The sequence below is a fragment of the Vombatus ursinus genome, unplaced genomic scaffold, assembly GCF_900497805.2.
Source record: "Vombatus ursinus unplaced genomic scaffold, bare-nosed wombat genome assembly UNPS02014848.1, whole genome shotgun sequence".
NCBI classification, from domain to species: Eukaryota; Metazoa; Chordata; class Mammalia; order Diprotodontia; family Vombatidae; genus Vombatus; species Vombatus ursinus.
The window spans coordinates 2,720,210-2,740,618 of record NW_020954626.1 but is presented as its reverse complement, the minus strand read 5'-3'; the positions used below and the strand labels follow the sequence as shown (position 1 = coordinate 2,740,618).

Sequence of the window (20,409 nt, the reverse complement as noted above, 5' to 3'; positions counted from 1 at the left end):
TCTTTAATTTAGAAATATTTGAAACTTCTATTGTTACTAAGGCTTTAGTAACTGGAGAACAATGAGGAGGTCTTAGAGAGGAGCCCTGAACTTAGAGGCAAAAGAACTGGTTTTGAATTCTCTCTCTGTCACTTGCTGGCCTAATGACCCTGGGTAAATCACTCAGTTTCTCCAAGCTTCATGTTCCGTTTCTGTAATGTTGGGATTATAGAGACTGTTGTGAAGATCAAGTGAGAACATAACATGTTTTATATCAATAAAACATTATGTAAATGGCTTCTTATTATTTAAGCCTATAAGCTGTGACTAGGAAGAAGGCTTGATTGCTTTTATAAGCCACACACAAAACCAGTCTCATTGTTTTGTGTTTATATTTTATAATGTTCTCAAGACATATATGTATTGTTGGATATCTGGCTCTCCATGATGTTTTTTTGACCAAACTTTGACAAGTAGTATTTCTTACTCTCAGATGAGTCTCAGAGAAATAAAATATACTCCTAGTTTCATTCACAAACTAGATTCCTCCCTAGTAACAGAACATTTTTTCAAACCTAGATTGGAAGGGTGAATCTCCTGAAAAAACTTCCTGCCACAGAAAATACTGCCTCAACTAATTCCCTAGTGTAAATTATAATCAAAATCTGTTGTAAATATGGTCTGTATTTTTCTTTGTTGGAATAACAAAATGGCTTCCAGAATAGTGTCTTGTACTTTCCTCTTTTTTTTTTTTTAAATGGAAGGCATGTCAGGGTGTAATCACATTGCATACTTATTAAATAACTTTTCAATTTTCAGGTAACAGATTGCTAACAGCAACTGATTTGGTACAGTTATGGGCTCCTCCAGAGAGTGACATTCTAGAAGAAGAAGAGGAAATTGATCAGGTCAAAGATAATAAAATTCCTCCTGTTTTAAATGATTGGAAGTGCATCTGGCAATGCAAGTAAGTTAGCAATTCTGCTTCCTGTGGGGTTGGACTAAATAAACTATTAAGGTCTCTACTGAGATTCTGGGACCTAACAGTGGGTTCATGAGTTTATCCGTGTCTCTTAATAGAGATGTTCTCTCTTAATGTGGCTTTTATAATTTTGTGCTTCATTTCATCTAGGTATGTTAATCCACAGAGTACCATTTATGGAAGTAGAAACCATATATAATGTAATCTTTCAATCCATACTGCACTTGATTGTTCCTTATAATTAATGATAGCAGTAGCTCTAATAGTTAGCTGGACAATGGGAGGCCTCTCTATAGTTTTTGTTAATGGATGGGGATATGTGTGTGTCTGGTTTTAATCATGAGGGATTACGATGGTTGCAGTGCTATTCACAGTAATGAGGAAGTCGAGAATGGGACCAAGTTAGGGAGAGATCATCAGCTCAGTTCTTGACATGTTATATTTCAGTGGTTGGGAGAACTGAGTGGAGCTTTTCTATATAATCATGATGTTTGCTCCTTGATAGGCAGAATTAAATTTTCATTATTGCTTTATTTTAAGAAATATATTTCTAAAAAGTCATATTTTAAGAGGAGTGAAAAATGAAGTATTATGCAGATATAAAATACAGTTTTGGATCATTTGTGTATGTTAAAATACTTTATCTTCGTTTGTTAGAACTTCGGTGTCTGTACATTTGATGGAATGGTCTCCTGATGGTGAATATTTTGCTACAGCTGGAAAGGTAGGATAAGAACAAAAACTCAAGGAAACATGGAAATGTTAAAACTGTGTCCACGCTTGATAAACAAAAAACAAATGTGTAAGAATTGTAAGTGTTTTGCTTTTCCTTTACCTTAGTCGTCCTTTATGGCTGTCTTCCCCTCCTCCACACTTGGGTTTTGGTGACTAGTGTGACAGACTTTATTCTTTTAAGTGATTTTAACTTTCAGCTGTTGTTCAATTTGAAAAATCAGTTTAAAAGAAAAGGACTATTAAGCAAGAACTGACATACAGGCTGTTTTTCACTTTTAGCCACGTTCATATGTTGAGGTCAGATTTGGGAGAGCAGTTTGGGCGTGAAAGGATTCACTTAGATGTTCTCTTTAGCCATCAGGAGCTTTTAGAAACGTGAAAGCGCATGGACCTTTGGCAACAAAACTAATTGAGGCAGCTGGTATTTGGGGGAGCTAAGCTTATATAGCTGAATTCTGGCAGAAGGTCATATAGCCTATAGATGTTCTGGATGAGGATGTAGTTTTATGGTGGTTCAGGATAAAGAGGTCCAGGATAAGGGAGACAGAAAGAATTTTATGGTACAAGATAAGGAGAAGTTTTATGATGTTTCAAGATAAGGGGAAGAGGACTTTAGGATGCTCTCAAGTTACAGGATGAGCTACAGAATGATTCCCCCCCACCACCCCCAGGCCTCACAAAGCACTGGAAAAGCAGCCTTTATTTCTTTAGCCCCTAATGTATCCACATCACATACATTGATTAGAAATTTGGATAAGTGCAAAATTTTGGTTGCTCAAATGCAAATAAAACTGAGAATAAGAATTGAGACGTTATTCCATCTAAGCACATTTGTGAACCATTGACTTCTATTAATTTGCAGTCTTCTTGAAGATTAGTCTTTGTGTCTCTTCCCCAGTGCTTAGCAGAGTGATTTGTTTGCAATGGATGTTCAATAAAAATATGTTTAGTTGAATTAAATGCAATTTTGAACTAGGGATTCAAGGGATATGCTTTGATCTGCTGTCTTCTGACTGCCCTTGGAGATTCTCCAGCTGCCTTACCTAAAAAGGCTTGTCACTGTATAAGGACTCTTGAGAGAACTCTTTTATTTTGTAGGTTCTGGTGATCACAGGGCCTTAAATGCTTTTGATTTAGACCTGGAAGATGAAGTTCCTTTTCCTAACTTTTCTGAGGCTTTTATCGAGAACTTGATATGGTATGTGAGGGAAAGCACCCATTGCCATCTTGGAAAATGGCTGTGAAGCCTGAAAACCCCTAGGTCACTTGAAGCACCCTTTCCCTAAAGTAACCCTTTGGGGAAGACCTTGTTTAACTCATTGAAATACCATTTTTCAATTTGGAGGATGTGTTCAGATCCTGTTTTTTATTAAGTGTCTATTATATAGAAGGTACTGTGTTGAAGTAAATGCCACAGTCTCTCTGAAGCTACAAGAGCAGCGAACTGTGCTATGGCAGTTTTCCCTTTTTAAAAAATGCTATGTTGAGGATAGTCATAGGATTTTAATTCTAGAGCTGGAAAAGACCTCAAAGGTAGTATAGTCCAACACTCCCTCGAAAACTGAGGTTCAAGAAGATCACAGGTAGTGTTAGAGGTGTTATTTGAATCCAGGTCCTCCGACTTAAGAACCAGTGTTTCTTTCACATCTCCTGTATCATGTTGAATTAACTGACGATTACACTGTGGGACAGAAGTGCCCTGCTTCTACTACTGTACCTCCTCAATTCAAATACTTTCCTCAGCAGTTTTGTTAAGGTCGATTTGATAGTCTGTGTTCTTGCATAAAACAAAAGAAAGAACACTTTTTGATCATACTAATGACAAGGTGTAAGTTGACTGTGGTTGTTTCTACTGATTTCTAACACATTGGCCTTAGACTTGGAACAGTTTATCTTCTCTGCCTCCTCCCTTCCTTTCCCCAATTCCCAACTCAGTTTTTGTGAGGCTCAAATATATTCCACATGTAGGTTAGGTTTTTAGTGCTAGCACACCCAGAAGCCCAAAACTCCTTTCTGCTCCTCCTGTCTGAAATGTACTTTGTCAATAATTGTTGGATGTGACCAGTTAGTTTTGCTTGGTTATACATGTTTATTATAAGGGGTTTTTTCCCATTTTTTTCCCAGTGGTGTAGAGAGGGGCAAAAATAGCTTTTGTTCATTGAAAAAATTAAATGAAATTTTATAAAAAAACAAAAGGTCACCTCCCCATACCATCATGAAGAATATAAGTAGGACTTTACAAAAAAAAAAAAGACAGCAATTAATCAAGTGATAATTTACATAGCATTGACTTTAAGTGCTACAGGAACTTAGAGGGGAAAGAAAAGAACAACAAACTCAGTCTGGAAGACTGGCTTTGAACAACAAGACCTGAACAGGGCCTTTAAGGATGTGAAGAATTTAGAAAGATGGAAGACAACATAATTACCTTGGTGAAGGACAAAATGGCAGAAATAATAATAAAAAAAATATAACCAGGAAATTACACACCAGGAAAAAGTTCTAGAATCTATGCTAATGAAGGAGACATACTTGAAGAACAAAGCAAGGTGAGAAAATTTTTAAACTGGGCTGCTTGAGAGAAGTGTGAAGAAAAGAATCTAATCTAATTCTAGGAAATGATAAGAAAATTACTCAGAAACATTTAAAAAGAGGGACAGATCACAAATTAACAAAATTCACAGCACTAAAATATAGGTAAGCCTCAGATTCAACATTCCCAGTTACCTTATCTTCCAGATTCAACACTACAATGACAAGGAAGTAACATTATAAGTAACCAAGAAGAAAGTCAGTCCCAATTTTTAAAACTCAAGTTGCACAAGTTTTCTACAAAAAAGCAGAAATGAGAGCAGTAGTTAGTGTTATACCAAAAATTTTACATTATATGATTTCACTCCAAAAGAAGCTTTCCTACAAAATTAAATATTCTTTTACAAGAACACATTTTGAGGAGTGCTTTGTAGTATAGTTTGTAATAGTATAGTGGTTCTCCTAGGTCCTTTCCCTTCCCACTTTTTAAAATTATTTCCTTTGAAATCTTTTACTTTTTGTTCTTTTGGAAAAATTTAGGTATCATTTTTCTATCTCTGTAAAGTAATCATTTGGCAATATGAGTGACATAACACTGAATAATTAAAGTAGTATATGTCATTTTTATTACATTGGCACAGCTTACCCATAATTAACTAATATTTCTCCAATTTTAGTACTATTCTTTTATTTCTACAAAGAACATTTTGCAGTTGTATTCTTATAGATCCTGTGTAATCTCATTGAGTAGTCTCCCAGGGACTTTATACATTCTGTAGCTATTCTGATTGGAACTTCTGTTTCTATCTCTTCCTATCAGGGTTTTGTTTTGGGTTTTTTTTTGTCTGTTGGTTTTTTTTTTTTTTTTTGGTAATATAGAGAAATGCTGATGATTTCTGTAGATTTATTTTATACCCTACAACTTTGCTGAAGTTATTGTTTCAATAAGATTTTACTTTAGGGTTGTCTAAATAAACTATCATCTGAAAAAAAGTGTTAATTTTGTTTTCCCTTTACATAAGCTTATTCCTTCAATTACTTTTTTCTTAGCTCATGGCTATCACTAGCATTTCTAATAAATAAAAGTGGTGACAATGGATAGTCTTCCTTTACCCCTGATCTTACTGGCAAGTACTCTAGCATACAGGCTTTTGGTTTTAGAAGGTACTATTTATTATTAATATAATGATATGGCAAGATCCATTTATTCCTATGCTTTTTAGCATTCTTAATAGAAATGGGTGTTGTATTTTGCCAAAGGCTTTTTCTCTATTTATTGATATAATTTTTATTTTCTTGCTATTAATTTAGTCTACTATGCTCATAGCTTTTCTTATATCAAACGAACTTTGCATTCTTGGTATTAATCCAACCTGGTCAGAGTGTATCATCTTTTTGATAAATTGCTGTAGCCTCTTTTTCAGTGTTTCTGAGAAATTTTCTTATCATTTCCCGGAATTAGATTAGATTCTTTTCTTCACACTTCTCTCAAGTAGCCCAGTTTAAAAATTTTCTCATCTTGCTTTGTTCTTCAAGTATGTCTCCTTCCATTAGCATGAATTCTAGAACTTTTTCCTGGTGTGTAATTTCCTGGATATATATATTTTTTATTGTTTCTGCCATTTTATCCTTCACCAAGGTAATTATTTTTTTTTTATCTAAGTCTTTTGTTTTGTTTGTATTTTTTGTGGATAAACCATGATGTTTCATTATTATTTTTGTCTGATAATTCTTTTTTGTATTTAGTTCTTTCTTTATTTCATCTCATGAAACTTTCCTAATTTAATCTCTCTCTTAATTCCTCCAATGTATTTATTAGCCATAATATTGGTGAGAAATTTTTAGTTTCACTTTGGGGTCTTGATATTTTTGAATAAACTTTTCTTTCAGTGTTTTTACTTAAGTTTTTTTTTTAAATCTATAATTTTTAAAATTTTGTTACAGTTCTTTTTTTTTGAGCAATTTTTTTCTAAACCTAGTTTTCTTTTGAAAACCAATTGTGATTTCTTTTTTCTTTTCTTTTTTCATTACTAATGCTGTTTTTTTCATTGAAGAAACATTTTTATTAATCACCAACTATTTGCAAGTATCTACTTAGGATAAATACAAAAATTTGATTAAGACACAACCCTTGCCTTCATGAAGTTTACTGTTTGGTAAGGGGATATATCACATGTAATTATAACATATAACAATACATAATTAATTCCTAAGTAGCAGCTTGCCATGGAGATAGCTCATCCCACTTGGATAGGAATACCTGGATTCCTGTAAATCATTTAAATTCTCAGTGCCATGGGTAACTATCTATTTACAAAAAACAACAACAACAAAAAATCCTTATAAATTTGATAGATCCATCAACAAACTTCATTATTTCCACATTTGAAGACCAAAAAGATGATTATGTATGAAACTGAATCTTTATACAACTTGTTCTGATGCTGATTTTGAAAGGAACTTTTTACTCTGCCATCTTTGTAGAAGTAGGAAACCTGAAGAGTTGCTGTAATTTTCACAGTGACGTGATCTTTTTGCATATGCTCTTCAAAAACTGCAAGAATGTGACTCATTGTCCTAATGATATATTTTTTCTCCCTTTGGACACATGATCAAGTCAATTCTATTAAGTACTTTACCTCTCTGAGTCTCCTTAGAGACCATAAACTGTTCTTCCATTCATCTACAACTGATTCTTGTCTTCTGGTTTCATTTAAATTAAGAATTTCATTATGGTATCATTTGCTTACTCTTGTTTTTCTGTATCATTCTGAGTACCCTTTCCCTTATTTTCTGTTAGCCTACCAGAGTCTGGACATATAATAGGGTGAAGGGGGCCACATGAGACTGAAAGCCACTTATAAATTTTCTTTCCTTCATGGATGGCCATGGTTCAGTCATTTATGATCTTTATGCTTTGAAGTGGGACATAATACGGCTTAATAAATGTTTACTGACTGATGATCCATTCCATTATGGACAAAATATCTTGGGACCACATTCAAAGTCTTTACAGTTTGGTTGCTCCTCATCGAGCCTGCTTTAGGATAGTCTTTAAGAACTCAAAGTCAAATCTGTCCCTTGGTTAGGTGGGAGAATTTTGTGTCTTTTTATTGTTTCATTTCTTTAAGTCTTGCTGACTACAAGTAGATTGTATTCTTGTTGAATTCAGAGACTGTGATCTCTTAATATAGTGCTGAGTGAGTGTATACAGTTGTGCAATAAATGTTTTTGATGAGTATACTACTTCTGAATCAACTTCTTGGGGCTTCAGAGAGCTATCCTCGCTCCATTATTATTATCAATAGGGAGGTAGTGGGGATCCCTTAACAGTTTGAGGATGAATAGAGATACTTCTAGGGTTGGACTAGCATGTTGTGGGAATGAAGCTGTTGTATCGATTAAGATCTTGTTGGTTAAGAAAGAACTGAAAGTCAGCTCTGGAGTGTTGACTGCAACTGCTCTGCTTATGTTAGAGGAGCCAAGATGGTCTGATTGAAGCAGATGGTGCTGTTGTGATCCACAGCCAAGAGGTATTTTCTGCCTCTTCTTCAGATGATAAAATATCTTTCACTAAAATTACACATGACTCAAACTCATAGCTTCCTTATAGCTTTCTTCATGACTTTTAAAATCATAGTTCATTAAGTACTTTGATTAGATTTGTTTTTAAGGACTGATTTTTTTTTAACATGGTATTTTAGGATTGTTTTCTTTGGATTTTAGATTTATTTTGGTCCTGGAATCAGGGGGAGTCTTGGGAGAAGATTTTTAAATGATGTGTATTTTTTTTTCCCATGAGATATTCCCTATTAAGCATTTCTCTATCCCTTAAATCTTGGTCTTTCATATTTGCATGTCAAGTGTTCACCCAATCATATCTGTTTCCCTAAGCTTAAACCTATACTTTTGTCTCTTCAGCTGTCTGTCTTAAACTTGTATGTTTATCTTTTTCTTAAACTTATGCTTCCCTTAAATAACTTGTTCCTTCCCCATTCCTTGAAAAACTAGAAATGGTCAAAACATTAATCTCAGCAAATAGTTATGTATGATTTTTTTTTTCTACAGAGAATAATAGGGTTAGAAGGAATTCGGAGTCATCTAATAGTATTTTGCAACCACTATGTTGCAAATGTATGCTGGCTCTTCCTCTGAGGAATTCTATAAGCCCCTTATTTGCTTTTTGGGTTCTTCCAACCATTTAAGAAGAGTCCTTTTAGAGTTGTTTGTTTATAATATGTAGATCATATAGTCTTATTTAGTTAACTTTCAAGTACTCTGCTTCACTAGCAGGTTTCTGATTTTTGCATGTACAAATTTTGGAGAGGGAAATGGCAAACCACTCCAGTATCTTTGCCAAGAAAACTGCAAACAGGGTTACAGAAAATAAGACATGACTGAAATGGCTGAACAACAACAAAAATATTAATTTTATATTGGTTTATCTTTTTCTGCAGGATGATTGTCTTTTGAAAGTGTGGTATCCTATGACTGGTTGGAAGTCTATTATACCTCATGAGCATCAAGAATTGAAAAAAAGACAGACATTTACTAATTTTTCCTTTGTTTATTTGGCACATCCTCGAGCTGTGACAGGTTTTTCATGGCGTAACACTAGCAAATTCATGCCCAGGTTAGAAAGCAATTTATTTTTTAATGTAAAATGTTGATTTCTATTTTTTTCTGGGGCCTTGAAGAGTAGAATTTCAAATAATAGGAAAACACAAATTATGAAAAGTGAATGTGGTATATTAGGCTAGCAACAGTAATAAAGCATTGGGTAGATATAGAGGAACAGAGGAAGGCATTCATTATGCACTTCCCTTATCCTAGATAAGTTATAGGATCTTTTTAAAGGAAAGATTATTCTGCTGGTTTGATATTTTTAAAGATATTAGTTAAACTTGCTCTTAAATACCGTAAGGATTGCTAAGGAACAGCTAACATATGCTTTAAAAGCTGGAACCTTTTCACCAACCATACATGAGAAATTAGTTCAAATGATAGGAAGTATGGCACAAATCATGTGAATGAAAAAAAGTTAGCTGCATAGAAAATTAGGCAGAGAGATGTCATGGGGAAGGAGAAGAGGGCTACATTTTGAAAATCCAAACAAAAAAGTTATTGTGAAAAAAAAAGATACAAGGAGACTCGGTTTTTCTACTTTATTTTTTATTTATTTTCAAATATGAAATTAATAGCATGCTTCTTAGTGAAAGTATATTTACTAAATACTTTTCATGTAAATTGAATCAGGTTTTATTCAAATACTTTTTTGAGAGGTAAATATTTTCTTTGCATAAAGTAGTTAAATGATTTAGAGGAGTGTCAAGGTAGCATGAACAAAGCACTTTTATTTACCATTTCCCAGAGCAGGAGAACTTCTAGTTTTATTTGGTGTTCATAGTCGTACTCTAGGGACACTCTGACTTGGTTTTCTTGATTTATGTTTAGATGGAGGCACTAGGTATTTTCTAAGGTCCAGGATGAATCTGGGGTTGGGGTTGATGGGTGAAATCATTCAATCAGTGTTTATTGAGCACATGTGTCAGGCACTGAGAGAAGTGCTGGGAATACAAAAAGGGAAAACACAGTCTCTGCCCTCAAGGAACTTACAACATGCAAACAAATATATACAAAGCAAGCTATATATAGGCTAAATAGGAACTAATTAATGGGGAAGGCACTAGAATTAAGAGGGGCTAGGGAATGCTTCTTGTAAATGGGATTTTAATTGGAATTTAAAGGAAGCTGAAGAGGTCAGTAATCAGAGTAGGGGAAGGAGACTGTTCAGGCATGAGGAATAGCCAGAGAAAATGCCCAGAGCCAAGAGATAGAGTATTTTATTCATCGAATAATCAGGGTGCTAGTGCTGCTAGACTGAAGAATATTTGTCAGGTGTAAGCAGAGTGCAAAGGTAGGAATGGGCTAGGTTATGAAGCACTTTGAATGCCAAACAGAGCATTTTGTATTTGCTCTGGAGACAGTAAGAAGCCACTGGAGTTTATTGCGGAAGGTGACTTGATCAGACCTGTACTTTAAGAAAATCACGTTAGTAACAGGCAGCTGGGTGGCACAGTGGATGGAGCTCTGGCCTTGTAGTCAGAAGGACCTGAGTTCAAATCTGACCTCAGACACTTGCCACTTACTGCTGTGTGACCCTGGGCAGGTCGCTTAACCCCAACTGCCTAAGCAATTAAAAAAAAAAAAATTTAAGGGGCAGCTAGGTGGCACAGTGATAGAGCTCTGGCCTTGAAGTCTGGAGGACCTGAGTTCAAATTCAGCCTCAGACACTTAACACTAGCTGTGTGACCCTGGGCAAGTCACTTAACCCCGATTGCCTCACCAAAAACAACAACAACAACAAAAACAAAAAAAAAAAGAAGAAAGAAGATCGCGTTAGTGAATGAATGGAGGATAGATTAGAGTAGAGAGACACCCACCATCAGGTTATTGCAATAATCCAGATGTGAAGTAATGAGGATCTGCAGTAGAGTGGTGGCAATGTCAGAGGAGAGAAGGGATGAGAGATGTTGCAGAGGTGAAATCAATACGCCTTGGCAACACCTTAGGTATGGGTGGTGAGAGATAGTGAGGAGTCCAGGATAACTTCTAAGTTGCAAACCTGAGGAACTGGAAAGATAATGTTGCCCTCTACAGTAATAGGGAAGGGAAGAGGTGGGGAAAGTTTAGGAGGAAAGATAATGGGTTCTATTTTAGACATGTTGAGTGTAAGGTATCTATTGGACATCCAGTTCCAGATGTCTGGAAGTCAACTGAAGTTGCGAGACTGAGGTCAGCAGAGAGTTTGAGGCAGAAAAGGTAGATTTGAGAATCATCAGCATAATGATGGTAATGCAATCCATGGAAACTGATGAAATCAATGAATTAGGTAGTATAGAGGGAGAAGAGAAGAGGCAGGATGGAACCCTGAGGGACACCTAAAGTTAGAGAGCATGATCTGAAAGAAGTTCTAGCGAAGGAATTATCAGAGAGGTAGGAGAACCAGGAGAGAGTGATCCTAGAAAGACCCTAGAGTAAACCTGGAGAGAAGAGAGTATCAAGGAGAGAGTTATTAGCAGTGTCAGAGGCTGCAGAGAGGTCAAGGAGACTGAAGAGAAAGGCCATTGGATTTGGCAGCTAAGAGATCATTTTTAATTTTGGAGAGACCAGTTTCAGTGGGATGATAAGGTTGAAAACCTTATCTTGGATTATCTTGGGATAGTGAGAATTTGGGACCAGCTGTGACAGCTGAACGTTCTTCCTACCTGGATTATTCTTTTTTTAAAAGGCCAGTTAACCTAGCTCTGTTTTATGACAACAGATTGTATCCCAAGTTTGTCCTCCCATCTTTATAGAGGTTTGTGTTATTATCTTCACATGAGAGAATGGGGGTAAAAGAAGCTGAATGAATCAGTGTACGTTCATCACCACAGCTGGGAAAAAACCTCTTTTCTGCTAGTGTTATTGCCTTTGTAAGTGAAGGATACCACATTAGTTACTTAACTAATGATCACTAAACTGAGAAGATTAAAATATATATGTATGTATCAATATATATGGTAATCCGGTCTATTTCTATTTGTCTTTAGGGGTTCTGTTTGTAATGTGTTACTAACCTCATGCCAAGATGGCATCTGCCGTCTGTGGGCAGAAACCGTATTACCAGAAGACTGTCTTCTGGGTGAACAGATTTGTGAGACAAGCATTTCCAGCATTGCCAGCAATCTTTCTCATTCTGGAAGACAGAAAGACAGAATACAACACGCTCTCGAGGTACTGTGGTGTTTGTGTTGGCCTCAATACTTAACATATATACTATTTAATAGGTAAATAAAAATCTGACCAGAAGCTCACAAAGGTGTGCCCGGAACTGAAGGAATGGATTTTAATCTTTTTCATACCTCTGAGAGCACATCCGCTTACATATTCTTGACTTGTTGACTAAAGAGTGTTTATTAGCAATACTAGGACTCAGACAGCACTCTGAAATGTAGCTTAGATACGTACTTCCATCTCTTGTTTGCTTTGTGGCCATAGGATAAGTCATATAATTCTCAGAATGTCAGTTTTCTCATCTATGAAATGGGTGTATCTGTGGACACCTACCTCGCTGAATCATTGTGGGGAAAATATAATTATATAACATTACTGTGATGGCTCCTTGTGTCATGGAGATGATCTTGGGGTCTTGGAGGTGGTGCCAGTGAAGCCTAAGCCCTGGAAGTTCCTACCAGTTGGAACGGCTTCTAACAACCTTTCTACTGGTTGACCATATTTCTTTCATCTGAGGAACAGCCCTGCTAAGTTTGGAGATACCATAGCCAAGTTGACTAGAGAGTGATGAACTTTTTGACACTGCCCCTTTCAAAGATCATACTGACTCATGCCAACAAATACTCATACCAACAAAATCACAGATTTTTGTTTTTATCACAATTTAAATTCTTTAACTTCATCCTTTAGATTTGAAACACTCTTAGTTATAAATTGTTTTTAAGAATAAGATATAAGTGTATTTTTGCAATTCAGGTCATTATTTTAAAAATAGTATGTTTTATGAAAATGAAATTCCTTTTTTATTGTTTCAAGGATTTTGGGAACTGATATTTTGTATTTTACTTTTTCATTTTAAAGGAGATTTAAGATATTTAGTACACTTCAGATGATTACTTTTAACATTTCCATGGTTTAATATTTTTTTAAAAAAATCAATGTTTTCTAACATATGAAAAATGCATGAGAACAGAGGTGCTGCATTGGTGATTGAGAAATAAGATTTATTTTAATCATAGCTCATTATACTCTTTTATCCACTAGGATTGGGGAATGGGGTGTTGAGATTAGTCAGGTGTTCTAGTTTAACAGCTAACTTGTAATAATTATCAAAGCATTAGCAATTAATGTAGAAGATCCTGCATTAAAACTATGCCAAACATACCTTAATCTGTCTTTTATAATTGATATTACTTTAAAGTCTTAATAGTGCCTGTGGGCCAATTTTATTACATCTGTCATTACTGATCTTTAGATATAGTGAAGTGTTAGATAGGAATTCAGATATTAACAGAATGTTAAAAATTTTTATGCAGGTAGATTCAGTTGTCCTGTAAAAAACAAATTTTAAAATTAATTTCTTTCAAATAAAAGTAATGAAAGTGTCTGTTCTTAAGATATATTATTCTGCCTTTATGTAATGCTGACTTACCTTGCTTATAAGGAGAATGTTGCTCAATTTTTAGACATTACTTTTTGGACAGCATATATTTTTAAATTTCATTAGTCATATTTGAAAGCAGATGTGACTAATAAGATATTCTATTATACATTTATTAGAGGTCCTTGGCACTTTATTGGAATTATTTGTTAGGCTAATTATTAATAAGCATCTGTAAATCATTTACACATTCACTGGAGATTAATTGCATCATCCATTTTAGACAGCAGTTAAAATTAGGACAGAGAGACCAGCTCAGAGTAAAGAGGGAGAGAGAGGGAGTGAGAGACAGAGTGTGTGTGTGTGTGTGTGTGTGTGTGTTTGTATATATCCAAATTGTAAAATTTAGTTATTCCTCCTTAGCTATAGCACTGTTTAATGCTTTTTTATGTCTTCTGCCTCCTTTTTTCTTCATGAATAGCAAAGGACTGCTGTGATGAGAGACATTTGAAAACTTTGTACAAATCTATCCACCTTTACCTTGGTTAGTTTGCCTTCTTTTCCAGAAAATAAATATACAGGAATGTGTTTACTTTGAATTATTTTCTGGTTGTACATGTTTTTCACTGACATCGTAAAGCAGAATTGAAATTTTCACCTGAATCCTCAGATAAAAAAACCTTCACATAATTCCTAGCAGTATTTTATTTTATTTTTGTAAATAGTATTTTATTTTTTTTAATTACGTGGAAAGATAGTTTTCATTATTCATTTTTTGTAAAATTTTGAGTTCCAAATTTTTCTCCCTCCCCAAGATGGCAGGCAATTAATATAGGTTATATATGTGCAAGCATGTTAAACATATTTCCACATTAGTCATGTTATGAAAAAAGAAACAGAACAAAAGGAAAAAAAAACCATGAAAAACAAAATCAAAAAAGTCAAAATTATGCTTCAATCTGAATTTAGACTCCATAGTTCTTTCTCTGGTTGTGGATAGCATTTTCTATCATGAGTCTTTTGGAGTTGTCTTAGATCATTGTATTGCTGAGAAGAGATAAGTTTATCATAGTTGATCATTGCACAGTGTTGCTGTTAACTGTGTACACTGTTCTCCTGGTTCTGCTCACTTCACTCAACATCAGTCCATACAAGTCTTTCCAGGTTTTTCTGAAATCTGCCTGCTTATCATTTCTTATAGCACAATAGTATTCCATTACATTAATATACCACAACTTGTTCAGCCATTCCCCAATTGATAGGCATTCCCTAAATTTCTAATTCTTTGCCATCACAAGAAGAGCTGCTGTAAATATTTTTGTACATGTGGGTCCTTTTCCCATCTTATGATCTCTTTGGGATACAGACGTCCTAACAGTATTTTACGGTGATGATTAAAAGTCATTCAACAAATATTTATTAATTGCCCACTATGTACCAGGTACTCTGCTTAGTTCTAGAGATGAAAGTAAAAAGAATGAAATAATTCCTATTGTCAAGGAACTTAAGTTCTTAAAACTTATCTGTCTCTTTTTGGATCAATTTTATTTTCTTATTTGACACATATGTTTGGCTTTTTTTTTTTAAAAGAAATGATTATCTGTTATATCTGAATTATTTAGTCTTTGTTTACCTTTATGATTCCTAGGCTATATGGACTTAAAATTAACTTCTGAAGTAGACTGTCTTTGTTTTTCTACTGTAGAGTTGATGGAGTTGGATGATTGTATATGTGTGTGAAAGAGGGTATTAAAGTTCATTTGTGTACTCTACTAATTGTAAAGATAAAATAGAAAACTTAGCTTTTTCTTTTCTGGAATATTACTCAGACATTCATTATTTATCCTTAAAAGAAAGAAAATAGGGCAACATAGTCTAAAATGGTGCAAAAATGAGTTTTGCATTAATGCTAAAGGACAGAACTAACAGCATAGAATAATTTTAATATTTTTAATTGTAATAATTATAGTATTTCTATTCTATTCAATAATTTTAAGCCAAAAATATTTATTGAGTACCTGTTATCTTCATTTGGCAGTTAAGTGCCATGGGAAATTATTTTTTGAGGATTTTTGCCTGCCTAAATAAAAAAAATTAATTTGAAGTGACATACTTAATATAGAATAAAATAGGGATAATTAAAGTAGTACAAAGCCATTTAAAAGGAACAGAGAAAGAGAGAAAGAGATTTTGCCAGGTTTTGCCTGAGATAAGTTCATTACTGTAGTTGAATACTGAATTTAACTCTGAATTTCCTGGAAGCATTTGTGTTATAGTGTTTGTTGCTTACTTTTTGTTTTTGCTTTTTAAGGGATCAAAGTTTGTCTGGAAATTTATTTTTATTATGTGTTTCTTTTTACCTACTTTTTCTTTCATCTTCTTTATTTCTGACCACAATCCTTCTACTAGCTTTGTAACTTTAGAATTATCATCAACTTTTCCCTCCCCCCTTTCTTCATATATCCAATGAGTTGCTACCTCTGAAATATATCTCTGACCTGTCCCTTTTTCTCTATTTGTATGGCCCTCCTTGCCTCTTCTGTCCAACAATTTCAACAGCCTTATTGGATTCCAACATTCCATTCTCTTCCCTTTCCAATCCATCCTTCACAAGGGCACAATAATCTTACTGATATACAAGTCCGGCCTTGTCATTCCTATGCTCAGAAACCTTCTATGACTTTCTTTTGCCTTTAAGATAAAATACAAATGAACACCCTTCACAGTCTGGCTCAAGGGTCAGCATTTTTTTCCCCTTCTGGTACATTGCTACAGTGCACAACACTGGCCATACTGCTTTTTACCTTAGCATCAGGTGTTCCCCATGCCTGTAATGCTCTCATTCTTCCCCTCTGCCTATTAGAAGATGCACCTTCAATGTGGTCTCTATGGGAATTTTTTCCTGATTCTTCCTCCTCCTTTTTAGTGCTTTCTTTCTCCTCAGATTGGCATAGATGATATACATGTATCGGTTTAGATGTCTTACTTACCTTCGTACTTAGAAAGTTTAGAGGGAAGAGACTTTCAAATTTTGCTTCTGGATTCTCAGTGAACTTGCACTTAGATGTAGAGTAAAAGCTTGTTGCATCAGAATAGGGGGAACAGTGCATATTTCAGTGAATGTCTTCAACAAACACCAAAACATTGTTCAAATGGATGTTTTCTTTCCTGACCTTCCATAGAACTGAAGATAGGAAGTGTCTTTGTGCTCTTGAGGCAGTATGGTCCAGGTATACTTTCTGGTGTTCATACTTGATGAATCAATCAATGAGTATTTATTAAGTGCCTATTATGTGTTAGATGCTGAAGATATAAATCAATAAATCTTTTTGATTTTTAAAGTCAGTAAGCATTTATTAAGTGCCTAATGTGTGCCAGGTGCTGTACTAGGCCATTGGAATTCAAAGAGAGATAAAAGAGAGTCTCTCCTGATCTATAACCTGCCCTCTTCCTAGTGGTCTAGTCTTCTTACTCCTTGTGTGGAGGGGGAGCCTTGTGACTCAGTGACACTGGTCTCTTTGCGGTTCCTCAAACAAGACAGTCCATCTCCCAAGTCTTGGCATTTTCACATGCTGTCTCCCATGACTGGAGTTCTCTTCCTTCTTATCCCTGCCTCCTGACTTCCCCTTCAGGTCTCAGCTAACATCTCATCTTCTGCAAAAAAATCTTTTTAACGCTCTCCTTTAACGCTAGTACCTTCCTACTGTTGGTTATCTCTAATTTATCTTGTTTGTCCATAGTTATTTACATGTTGTCTTCCCCATTAGACTTGTGAGCTCCTTGAGAGCAGGAACTGTCTGTTACCTTTCTTTGTGTCCCCAGTGTATCATGTGCACAGTACCTGGCACATAGTAGGTGCTAAATAAATACTTGTTCCAGACTCACTGACTAGAAGAAGATGGCACGTGAGCTGCCTCTTAAAAGAAGGGGCTCTCTGAGATAGATTTAGAGAAGCTGATAGTTATTATGCGTAGTAGGGCCATTTCTCTTGCATCTTAATTTTTGATTTTATTCTGTGATGCCTGATGTGCTGTTCTTCTGTGTATTGATCAAGAAGGTGCCCATGTGTTTTAGATACTAGGTGTGTGGGAGGTAAAGTTAGGAAAACGTAAAAGTCTGTCTTGTCATTAAGATGGAAGACTAGCCCACTTCTGTGGGAAGGTTGATAGGCTAAAGTTTGAGCCAGAATTTTTCTCAGGAAGAAATTTCCCATGTGAGCATTTGGACAAATGCTTGTTTGCAACATAGGAGTTTGTACCATGGAATGTTCACAAGACAATTTTGGCCTGAAAAATTTCAAAGACATACATGTTTTAACCACAGAAGAACCTCAGTTTGGATCCTCTTGGACATCTAATTTTGAACAAGACTGCTGTAGCTTGATTGGGCTTGCAAAGGTGAATGATCTGCGAAGTGCATCCTCAGATAGTTAAATGAATTGCACTTGTTGGATGAGTTATTTAAGAGTTTTAATTTAATTGGTGGCAAAAAGTTTAACATAGTTTTAGTATAGTTTATAATAAACTGCCAACAGTTGAATTATTTCTTGTTTATTGCTAGTTTTTTCAGATTTTCTTTTTTATTAACTTAAACATTAAATATGAACATTTCAGTATACATGGAGAACAGAAGAGGATTGTATGTGAAATTGTGAACTTATGTTTCATAGTTTTTATAAGCGTCTTTCTTGTCATCTCTGTCACTATCCATTAGACCTCCTTCCTCCCACAGAAACCTTTCCTTTTAGCAAATAACTATAGTCAAGAAAAACATTCCCCACATTATTCATGTTTGAAAATGCTTGCTCTATTCTGCAACTGTAGCCCATAACTGTTCAGCCAAAGGCGTAGTAGGCCTGCTTCTTTATCAGGCTTCTTATGTCATGGTTGGTCACTGAATGCATCAATTTTGAAATGTTTCAAAGTTGTTTACTCATTCATTTTTGTGATCATTGTGTAAATTGTTCTCCTGCTTTGGCTCAGTTTTACATCACTTCATATTAGTGTGCCCAAGTTTCTGTGAATCTTATTATATTTTTCATTTATTACATCCATTTACCACAGTTTGGTTAGTTATTCTCCAATTGATAGGCATCTGTTTTGTTTCTTGTTATTCTTTTTGCTACCATAAAAAGTACTGATAAAAATATTATTGTACATTTGGGTCCTTTCCTTCTTTGACTTCCTTGGAGGATATACCTAGTACTGATATTATTGGGTAAAATAGTATGCACAGTTCAGTGACTTTTTGGATAATAATAATAATAATAATAATAATAATAATTATAGCTTGCATTTACATAGTTGTTTAAGCTATGTAACACTTTACAAATATTGCCTCATTTTGTCCTCACGACTACCCAGGGTGATAAGAGCTATTGTCATCTCCATTTTGCAGATGAGCAAACTGTGGTAGATAAGTGTGTTGCCTAGGGTCAGATGGCCAGTTACCTAAGGTTAGAGTTGACCTCACTTCTGACTCTAGGTCCAGTGTGCTCTCTACTGTACTACCTAGCTGTGAGTAGTTCCAGATTGCTTTCCAGAATGGTTGGACCAATTCACAGCTCCCTGAGCAGTTCATAGTGTCTCTGTCCTTTTTAGCCCCTCCACCAATTGCCATTTCCATTTTTTTGTCACCCTTTTCAGCTTGATGGGTGTGAAGTAAAACCTCATATTTATTTACTTCTAATTAAGATATACGAAAAACCACATCATCCATCAGCTGCTCTGATGGTTTAATTGTAAGTGGAAAGGGAGGTTCTGACACATTCCTGTTTGATACTATTTAGTATAAGCAGCTCAAGTACTATCTTTTCCGTGAAGTCTTTCCTCATGGCTTCTCCCCCTCAAATCACCTTCTATCTATTTTGTACTTTTTTTAAAAAATTGTATTGTTACCCCTCCCCTCCCCAGGACAAAAACTTTTGTTTTTGTCCTGGTAACTCCAGCCCTTAGCACAGTGCCTGGAGCACAGTAGGCACTTAATAAATGTTTAACAGTTGATTGTGGGTCACTTACAATTTTAAATCTCCTGAGATCCTGGTATTCTATGATTCATAGTCATTTACCATCATTTGGAGAACAAAGGTGAGCTTTTTGGTTAAGGAAGCATAATTGGTGGACATTTCAAAAAATTTTAATTTGTTTATTGTCTTGACCTATGGCAGGCTCTTATTTATGATCAGCTGAGAAATAATTGTGACTCACACATCCTTGCTCCTTATCCACGATCTTAGATCTAGAGACCTACCCAAGTGCTTTGTCGAGGAAGTGGACAGGTTCAGACATGTCCAGCACACTAAGCACTATTACTTTTGAGAAATATTTTCCCTTTATCCACCTTGTTACTTTGCTTTCCAAGCACTCTTGATTTCATACCTACATCTCTATCATGTCACCTTTTCTTCATCTGAATTAACATTAGTTTATTGTATAAGTGTATGTCCCACCTTTCCTGCACTATTAGTTTCCCAACTTTTAGGGGAGATGATTCCTTTCCTCGATTCCATCTCCCACCTTCCCCTAATCTCGTCACAAGGGAAGCAACGGAACAATGAAGGACACTCTCTGATATTCTTCTTTGTGAATGCGTGCTGCTTTCCCTGGCATGTGGAGATTTATTCTATAATAAATCAAGTTACATGTTTTACAGTAAAGAGTCAAAGTAGGGTCAAAGGGTCAAAGCTCAACAGATAGTCATACCCAGTGGGTACCATTTTCAAACCTTGCCTAGCATGTAAATACTTAGTCCTGGCTCTGCCTCAATAGTTACTGAGGTCTTTGTTACTAGATAAAATATCAGAATTGCTTTGCCAGGTGGCTAGGTGAAAAAAAAAAGATTTTCAGCCTTGGGCATGAGGAAATTAAATTTTTGAAAGCTAGATTTCTTATGAATAGATGTTAAAGGCTGAGAGGAGGGTTAGGTAAGACTTTGTTTTTTCTTTCTGCCCTGTCACATTCCAGGATACAAATTTTAGTCATTGGAAAACGTAATTTGAAACTCCTTCAAGGCCTTTAAAATCTGT

The 20,409-nt window shown here is 35.3% G+C and overlaps 1 protein-coding gene across 2 annotated transcripts in view; it reads left to right on the top strand.

The window, feature by feature from the left end:
• The window catches only part of DMXL2 (Dmx like 2), a 152,085-nt gene that overhangs the window by 37,299 nt on the left and 94,377 nt on the right, over positions 1 to 20,409 (top strand). For both annotated transcript variants that reach the window (XM_027840803.1, XM_027840802.1), the window contains exons 5-8: positions 799 to 946; positions 1,619 to 1,685; positions 8,686 to 8,861; positions 11,821 to 12,004. In XM_027840803.1, coding sequence (XP_027696604.1) covers positions 799 to 946; positions 1,619 to 1,685; positions 8,686 to 8,861; positions 11,821 to 12,004 — 575 coding nt within the window. The remainder of the gene's footprint in view (positions 1 to 798; positions 947 to 1,618; positions 1,686 to 8,685; positions 8,862 to 11,820; positions 12,005 to 20,409) is intronic.